The sequence below is a fragment of the Homarus americanus genome, unplaced genomic scaffold (assembly GCF_018991925.1).
Source record: "Homarus americanus isolate GMGI-L3 unplaced genomic scaffold, GMGI_Hamer_2.0 scaffold35633, whole genome shotgun sequence".
Taxonomy (NCBI): Eukaryota; Metazoa; Arthropoda; class Malacostraca; order Decapoda; family Nephropidae; genus Homarus; species Homarus americanus.
In genome coordinates this window covers 15,864-25,653 of record NW_024722502.1, presented here as the reverse complement: position 1 = coordinate 25,653, position 9,790 = coordinate 15,864, and the positions used below count along the sequence as shown (strand labels likewise).

Here is a 9,790-nt window from a genome sequence, read left to right as displayed (position 1 = left end):
AATATTTTCTCATTATTTCTCTGTTGTCATTTTTTCATAAACATCATCAGTTTTCATTATTGTCTTCTTGGTTATTTGAGAAAAATTAATTTACATTCAGTTGTTCATTGCTGTACTTCAGTTTATATAATTCTTTCCTGTAAATGTTATATACTTAAACTATCATTACATATATGTGTGTGTAGTTTAATAATTTATGAATTCATATACAGTATACATAAAATGTTGTGAGCTGACTCATTAGTTGTCATAAATAAAGTTAGTATTCTGTTGTATAATTGGTTTTATTTCCAAATGGGTGGTGGTGGTAGTGGGTGGTAATGAGTGGTGGTAGTGGGTGGTGGTGGTGGTGGTTGGTGGTGTGGTGGAAAGTGGTGGTGGTGGTGTGCAAGTGGTGGTGGTAGTAGGGGTGGTGGTGGTAGTGGCAGCGGAGGTGGTGGGGTGGTGGTAGTGGTGGTGGTGGCAGTTGAGTGGTGGTGGTGGGTGGGTAGTTGGTGGTGGTGGTGAGGGTGGTGGTGGTGGTGGTGGTGGTGGTGGGTGGGTGGTGGTGGTGGTGGTGGTGGTGGTGGTGGTAGGGTGGTGGTGGTGGGGTGGTAGTGGGTGTAGTGGTGGGGTTGGGGTAGTAGTGGTTGGTGTTAGGTTGGTTGGTGGTGGTGGTGGGTGGTGAGTGATTGGTGGTGAAGTTAGTTGTGGTGGTGGGTTGGTGGTGGTAGTGGTAGTTGGTGGTGGTTAGTTGGTGTGATTGAGGTGGTGGTGGGTTAGTGGTGGTGGTGGGTGGGTGGTGGTGGTGGTGGTGTGGTGGTGGTGGTGGTGGTGGTGGTAGGTGGTGGTGGTGGTGGTGGTGGTGGTGGTGGGGTGGTGGTGGGTGGTGGTGGTGGTGGTGGTGGTGGTGGTGGTGGTGGTGGTGGTGGTAGTGAGTGGTGGTGTTGGTGGTGGTGGTGGTGGTAGGGGTGGCAGTTGAGGGTGGTGTTGGTGGCTGGTGGTGGTGGGGGTGGGTAGTGAGTGGTGGTAGTGGGGGTGGTGGTGGTGGTGGTGGTGGTGGTGGTGGGTGGTGGTGGTAGTGGGTGGTAGTGGAGTGGTGGTAGGGTGGTGGTAGTGGGTGGTAGAAAGAGTGGTGGTGTTAGTGGGTGGTGGTGGTAGTGGGTGGTGGTGGTAGTGGGTGGTAGTGAGTGGTGGTATGGGTGGTGGTGGTAGTGGGTGGTGGTAGTGGGTGGTGGGTGGTAGTGGGTGGTGGTGTTAGTGGGTGGTGGTAGTGGGTGGTAGTGAGTGGTGGTGTTAGTGGGTGGTGGTAGTGGGTGGCAGTGGAGTGGTGGTAGTGGGTGGTGGTAGTGGTGGTGGAAGTGAGTGGTGGTGTTAGTGGGTGGTGGTAGTGGGTGGTGGTGGTAGTGGGTGGTGGTGGTAGTGAGTGGTGGTAGTGGGTGGTAGTGGGTGGTGGTGGTGGTGGTGGTGGTGGGTGGTGGTGGGGTGGTGGTGGTGGTGGTGGTGGTAGTGGGTGGTGGTGGTAGTGGGTGGTGAGCGGAGGGTGGTGGTAGTGGGTGCAGTGAGTGGTGTGCTTAGTGGGTGGTGGTGGTAGTGGGTGGCAGGAGTGGTGGTGTTAGTGGGTGGTGGTGGTAGTGGGTGGTGGTGGTAGTGGGTGGTAGTGAGTGGTGGTGTTAGTGGGTGGTGGTGTTAATGGGTGGTGGTGGTAGTGGGTGGTGGTGGTGGTGGTGGTGGTGGACGGAGAAGCCACAACAGTGTTAGTTGACCTCCTGGTGTGGGGGATGAGCCGTGAGAGAGCCGCCCGGAGCTTAATACCGATTCAGTGTGTTGTCAGCCACCGCGCGGGCAAGTCGCATCCTTGTGTGTGTGTGTCAGGGCTCCACGACTCTCGCTCCACCACGTGCGTCTGTGTGTCTGCCTGGTGCACCTTCCTCTTGTTTCACGCGGATACATAAACTCCTGAATTACTGATATACCAAACTGTTATTCTATGCTGTAGAATATTATGCTGAGTAGATAACAGCGTGTAATACTGACAGTGTACCAGCGATGTTCATGGAGTATAATGTATTTAGATAAACCCATAATACTGTATATCATTAGTTTCTTACACTGACCGAATATAACTAGGGTGTAAGTGACGAGAGAACAGTGTAAACACCCATTAACTCGTGGTGATCGGGACAGAGTATAATAACTGGTGCCAATATTGATAAGCGACATCTTCAATAAAGCTGCAAAAAGATGACAGAACCTTACCCGGTGTTAGTGAGGGAGTGAGTGGTGTGGGGGAGGCGATGTGAATATGTTCTCAGCAGATAACAATATTAACAGTTAACCATAGAATACAGATAAAAATATTAACACTTAACTAACCATAAACCACAACCGACCATAAACCACAACTGCTACCCACCAACAACCATCAACCAGCCCACACGACCACCCCCAAGACTAGCCCGGGAGATGGACAGTCACGCTGGGTAGTGGAGCCGTGTTTGTCAACAGTGGGATTCCCTCACTACCACAACAACATGTGTTTGCGGGCGATGCTGCCGCTAATGTTGGTGACGTTTGTCTCTCTCTCTCACGCCCAAGACGGTGAGTGTGTTTATCATGTTTACTTGTGGTGATGTTAGGAATGTTTACAGGTGTTTATTAAAGTTTATGAGTTGTTTGATGACTGAGATGGTGAGTGTGGTCATGTTTACTTGTGATGTTTAGGAATGTTTTAATGATATAAATACTTATTAATGTTTATTAGTCGTAATGTTTAGGGCTATTGCCAATGGCCTAGACGGTGAGTATGGTTTGGTAAAGATGTTTAGTAATAACGGTAAATTTTTACAAGTTAATCTAACAAACTAATGCGATTTCCTCGAAAACGAATCATTTGTGATGGAAACATTACAAAGAAAAGTTGTTAGAAATGACGAGATATACGTAGACCTGGACCCAAGAATACTGTGGGACATTATTGGTAACTTGTAAAAAAATACCTTAACAGCGATGTTAAGGAATGTTTATTAGTCGTCAGCTTATAAATGTCTAAGTAATGAATCATGACGTTCATACATGTACAAGAAACAATGTTTATAAATATTTACCGATGGTCAAGTATAGAATAGTTCATAATCGTGATGTTTATCAATGTTTATTACGGGTAATGTTTGAAGCTATAAATAATGATAAAGCCTCATGGTTAACCCTTTTGTTACCCTAAGCTGAATCACTGTGAAAGGGTTAAGACAGTGATAATGTTTAGTGATGTTGATGTTTACTATAAATGTTTATCGGTAGTAATGTTTATAAAGAAATATTTTAACTGGCACAGGTGTATTAATATAGATGTTTATTATTATAATGTAAACATACACCTGTCAGACCATGACAAGAGAAACTGTTAATAACATTCTACATTGAAAATTAAACTGTCATTCCTCCAGTCAGTGTACATTAAAAACTTACACTGAAATATACAGTCAGTTTACAATGATAAAATTGCTTCTATACAGTGAACCCTCCATTTAACGGACGATATGGAGAGGAAAGTCCGCTATATCGAGGGTCCGTTACAAGTGAACCCTCCATCCGGCGGACTATATAGAGATGAAAATCCGTTATATCGATCGTCCGTTAGATGTAAAACCCCTTTTAACGGATTATATGGAGAGAGATGTCCGCTATATGGAGGTTTCACTGTATACATACTGTTTAAGGGAATGGCAGTGTATAGACATAATTGTTTTTGAGACACCCTGTATACATATTTTTGAGACACCCTGTATACACATTTTTGAGACGCCCTGTATACACATTTTTGAGACGCCCTGAATACTCATTTTTGAGACGCCCTGTATACACATTTTTGAGACACCCTGTATTTGTTACCGTCACTACTGCCGCTCACTTGTCAACACACCCGTCAACACACCTGTCAACACACAGGCCAACACACCCGTCAAAACACCCGTCAACACACCTGTGGATTTAGCAACTTACTGAGACCAGGTTGAGGCTTCATAGAGCATTGTAAAGGCTTCGATTTCATAAGCTACTTGGGTTACCTATCTATCTATCTATATATCTATCTACGGAAATGAGCTGGATGAGGCCATGATTGTGTGGTGTCTCCTTCAGTTCTTCTCTTGTGTCTTGGGAAGCGCGTAACGTGTTTATTTTCATCCCTGAATCGGGGGGGTCAAATGAGATCATATGCTGCCAGTATTGTCGTCAACCTATTTTTTGGTTGAACTGGAAAATTTCGTGAGTGTGCGTGATAGTCAGTCTAATAATATATGTATACAGTGGAAATATTTGTCAGTGCTATAGTGAATAATGAAATACTCGTTTGACCATTGGTTTAGTATGAGATAAACGCCTCACCCGACGCTAAACTCAACAGCAAGGGAGGCCAGCGGTTCAGTCTAGGATGAACTGTGTTGTGGCTGGATTGAACGCTTGCCCAGCCTGAATCGTCGAGGGAAAACGCCCACTGTAAACGCAGCTTTAGGAGACCATACTACACTGAGACTCTACCTTAACCAAACTCGTTCACTTAGTACCCGTTAAGAGACTATACTACACTGAGACTCTACCTTAACCAAACTCGTTCACTTAGTACCCGTTAAGAGACTATATTACACTGAGACTCTACCTTAACCAAACTCGTTCACTTAGTACCCGTTAAGAGACTATATTACACTGAGACTCTACCTTAACCAAACTCGTTCACTTAGTACCCGTTAAGAGACTATATTACACTGAGACTCTACCTTAACCAAACTCGTTCACTTAGTACCCGTTAAGAGACTATATTACACTGAGACTCTACCTTAACCAAACTCGTTCACTTAGTACCCGTTAAGAGACTATACTACACTGAGACTCTACCTTAACCAAACTCGTTCACTTAGTACCCGTTAAGAGACTTAGTACTTAATTCACCGTTAAGAGACTATATACTACACTGAGACTCTACCTTAACCAAACTCGTTCACTTAGTACCCGTTAAGAGACTATATTACACTGAGACTCTACCTTAACCAAACTCGTTCACTTAGTACCCGTTAAGAGACTATACTACACTGAGACTCTACCTTAACCAAACTCGTTCACTTAGTACCCGTTAAGAGACTATATTACACTGAGACTCTACCTTAACCAAACTCGTTCACTTAGTACCCGTTAAGAGACTATACTACACTGAGACTCTACCTTAACCAAACTCGTTCACTTAGTACCCGTTAAGAGACTATACTACACTGAGACTCTACCTTAACCAAACTCGTTCACTTAGTACCCGTTAAGAGACTATACTACACTGAGACTCTACCTTAATTAGAAACGTTCAACCTTAGTATTAAAAAGTTTGGAACATCAGCAAATTATCAGGTACGAGAAGTATTGATCGCACCAAACTTTGAGAATCTGCTTTTATTATTATTATTATTATTATTATTATTATTATTATTATTATTATTAACAAACAATCATTATCTCTGTCTGTTATTTAAATCTGGATATCACAGCCCGTAGAGTAGGAGTTTTATATACACTATCTTTAAGGCAGGCGAGTTAGTGGGTGGGTGAGTGGGTGGGTGGGTGAGTGGGTGGGTGAGTGAGTGAGTGAGTGAGAAAAAAATACAATGGCAGGAAAGAGAGAACGGGCACTTAACTTTCAAGGTGGAGATGTTTTATTGTTGGAGAAACTTTATAGGTGGAGAAACTTTTACTGTTGGAGAAACTTTAGAGGTGGAGAAACTTTAGAGGTGGAGAAACTTTTACTGTTGGAGAAACTTTAGAGGTGGAGAAACTTTTACTGTTGGAGAAACTTTAGAGGTGGAGAAACTTTTACTCTTGGAGAAACTTTAGAGGTGGAGAAACTTTTACTGTTGGAGAAACTTTAGAGGTGGAGAAACTTAATAATATCCACATTACCCTCAACATTCATCTAACAACATACCGTCAACAACTAAACTTTAATTACATTTACCTGTATAAAGGTAACATTATCCACACAGCTGTCGAGAAAAATCCACATTGTTAAGTGGATTTAATAGAAATAAATTGCATCACCAACATTATTTATTTCACGTAACGAGTGTACAGTAGTTTGTTATGGTCGGGGAACATTAACAACATAAGCTAAAACTACAAATCATTAGGTAAGTTGACAAAAATATACATTGTCAACATACAAATTTATTTAACATTAGACGACGTTAAAGTTACGAGTACTTTGCAAAATTTACGATTTAACCCTCTGAAGACGATGGTTTAACCCTTTGAGGACGGTGGTTTAACCCTTTGAGGACGGTGGTTTAACCCTTTGAGGACGGTGGACCAGAACGATGGTTTAACCCTTTGAGGACGATGGTGTAACCCTCTGAAGACGATGGTTTAACCCTCTGAAGACGATGGTTTAACCCTCTGAAGACGATGGTTTAACCCTCTGAAGACGATGGTTTAACCCTCTGAAGACGATGGTTTAACCCTCTGAAGACGATGGTTTAACCCTTTGAAGACGATGGTTTAACCCTCTGAAGACGATAGTTTAACCCTTTCAGGACGATGGTTTAACCCTTTGAGTATGATGATTTAATCCTTTGAGGACGATGATTTAACCCTGTGAGGACGACGATTCAACGTTTTTGATGAATATTTAACCCTTTCGTGATGATTTTACCCCTTGAGGACAATATTTTAACCCTTTGAATATTATTTAACCCTTTGAGGACGACGATTTAACCCTTTAAGGACAACGATTTAACCCTTTGAAGACGATGATTTAACCCATTGAGACCAACGATTTAACCCTTTGAGGAAAACGATTTAACCCTTTGAAGACGATGATTTAACCCTTTGAAACCAACGATTTAACCCTTTGAGGACGATGATTTAACCCTCTCGAACTCAAAGGGTTAAGTCAACCAATTGGGTTCGTTCTGACAGCTTAAGCCAAGAGATATGTTATTCCATATGAACCTCAGTGACTCTGAACCTTGGTGAGGGCGTAGTGTTATGGTGTGTAAGAATGTTATCTTTAGAATGTTATCCTTAGAATGTTATCTTTAGAATGTTATCCTTAGAATGTTATCTTTAGAATGTTATCTTTAGAACGTTATCTTTAGAATGTTATCCTTAGAATGTTATCTTTAGAATGTTATCTTTAGAATGTTATCTTTAGAATGTTATCTTTAGAATGTTATCTTTAGAATGTTATCTTTAGAACGTTATCTTTAGAATGTTATCTTTAGAACGTTATCTTTAGAACGTTATCTTTAGAATGTTATCTTTAGAATGTTATCCTTAGAATGTTATCTTTAGAATGTTATCCTCTCGCTCTAACTGGAAATAAACACACAGGAAAAAAGTTCTTTGTCGTGTTACATAAGATAAGTTTTGTTGATAGCGGTGAACTGGGTAAACACTACACTACACTACAACAAAAACACACACACACACACACACACACACACACACACACACACACACACACACACACACACACACACGAACTCAAACGCTCTAGTCTATTGAGTTCCTTCATAAAAGTGTCGCTATTTGATATACAGCCACAGATCGTATGACTAAACAAAGTTATTACATTCCTCTTCCTGTTAGTAACGCATGGCGGGATAAATAAAAACATAAAATAAAAGCCAAAATAAAAGTAGGAAGTATTTTATAGACCACCCGACCCACCATGTTTTTTTTATTTAGAAGAGCAAAACATATTTCATCTCTTTGACTGTCGAGGCGGATCGAGTTAAGTCGAAGTCAAGCTTTAAAAATATTATGAGGTTTGAGTTTGTGTTCAAGTTTAGCTGATATTAACGTTGACACAGCCGCCGCGGCCTTGTGGTGACCACTGGTGTTCCCTCCCTCCCTCCCAGCCTGTCCCAGCCTGGCACTGTGTACACTGTGTCCTTGCCTGGCACTGTGTACACTGTCCCAGCCTGGCACAGTGTACACTGTCCCAGCCTGGCACTGTGTACACTGTCCCAGCCTGGCACTGTGTACACTGTCCCAGCCTGGCACTGTGTACACTGTCCCAGCCTGGCACTGTGTACACTGTGTCCCAGCCTGGCACTGTGTACACTGTGTCCCAGCCTGGCACTGTGTACACTGTCCCAGCCTGGCACTGTGTACACTCTCCCAGCCTGGCGCTGTGTACACTGTCCCAGTCTGGCACTGTGTACACTGTCCCAGCCTGGCAGTGTGTACACTGTCCCAGCCTGGCACTGTGTACACTGTCCCAGCCTGGCACTGTGTACACTCTCCCAGTCTGGCACTGTGTACACTGTGTCCCAGCCTGGCACTGTGTACAATCTCCCAGCCTGGCACTGTGTATACTGTGTCCCAGCCTGGCACTGTGTACACTGTCCCAGCCTGGCGCTGTGTACACTGTCCCAGCCTGGCACTGTGTACACTCTCCCAGCCTGGCGCTGTGTACACTGTCCCAGCCTGGCACTGTGTACACTGTCCCAGCCTGGCACTGTGTACACTCTCCCAGCCTGGCACTGTGTACACTGTCCCACTGGCACTGTGTACTGTCCCAGCCTGGCACTGTGTACACTGTCCCAGCCTGGCACTGTGTACTGTCCCAGCCTGTGTACACTGTCCCAGCCTGGCACTGTGTACACACTGTCCCAGCCTGGCACTGTGTACACTGTCCCAGCCTGGCACTGTGTACACTCTCCCAGCCTGGCACTGTACACTCTCCCAGTCTGGCACTGTGTACACTGTGTCCCAGCCTGGCACTGTGCCCAGTGTGTACACTGTGTCCCAGCCTGGCACTGTGTACACTGTCCCAGCCTGGCACTGTGTACACTCTCCCAGCCTGGCACTGTGTACACTCTCCCAGCCTGGCGCTGTGTACACTGTCCCAGCCTGGCACTGTGTACACTGTCCCAGCCTGGCACTGTGTACACTTTCCCAGTCTGGCACTGTGTACACTGTGTCCCAGCCTGGCACTGTGTACAATCTCCCAGCCTGGCACTGTGTATACTGTGTCCCAGCCTGGCACTGTGTACACTGTCCCAGCCTGGCACTGTGTACACTGTCCCAGCCTGGCGCTGTGTACACTGTCCCAGCCTGGCACTGTGTACACTGTCCCAGCCTGGCGCTGTGTACACTGTCCCAGCCTGGCACTGTGTACACTGTCCCAGCCTGGCACTGTGTACACTCTCCCAGCCTGGCACTGTGTACACTGTCCCAGCCTGGCACTGTGTACACTCTCCCAGCCTGGCACTGTGTACACTCTCCCAGTCTGGCACTGTGTACACTGTCCCAGCCTGGCACTGTGTACACTGTGTCCCAGCCTGGCACTGTGTACACTCTCCCAGCCTGGCACTGTGTACACTGTGTCCCAGCCTGGCACTGTGTACACTGTCCCATCTGGCACTATGTACAGATGAACCACTAACCGTCACTAATACTCGTAAGACTCCCGGAGCCACACAGTCTGCACCATAACTCACACAGTCATACCCGGAGTCTTTTTGTCACCGTACCTGAGGATGGAGACAATAGGGTAGAGTCTCGGTACATTGACGATGTCATTCTGGTAGCTCAAGTGAGACAATAATATATGATCCCACTTAGCAGGAGAGTTGTGACATCCAACTTAAGACTCGTTTGAGAATCCTAGGGTGTATCGTAGCTTATGGAGGAGTAAAATACCTTCTTCCATCACCAGCTGGAGTAAATCTAACCTAAGAATTTTAAATGAAATGGGTCACGGATTAACTTAACAGGATTAGTGTGACACTGTTAGAGGATGGACCAGTGTGAAGTATACCACACC

The 9,790-nt window shown here is 44.9% G+C and overlaps 1 protein-coding gene across 1 annotated transcript; it reads right to left on the bottom strand.

Annotated features, from left to right (window-relative positions):
* Positions 1-7,761: 7,761 nt before the first annotated feature.
* On the bottom strand, positions 7,762-9,381 carry LOC121862786. Its single transcript, XM_042361097.1, has one exon. The coding sequence runs from the start codon at positions 9,379-9,381 to the stop codon at positions 7,762-7,764; it is 1,620 nt and encodes a 539-aa protein (XP_042217031.1).
* Between the last annotated feature and the right edge of the window lie 409 nt (positions 9,382-9,790).

Bases quoted from the DNA above. Each gene is read 5' to 3' on its own strand.
- LOC121862786 (XM_042361097.1), bottom strand. From the start codon at position 9,381: ATGGGACAGTGTACACAGTGCCAGGCTGGGACACAGTGTACACAGTGC.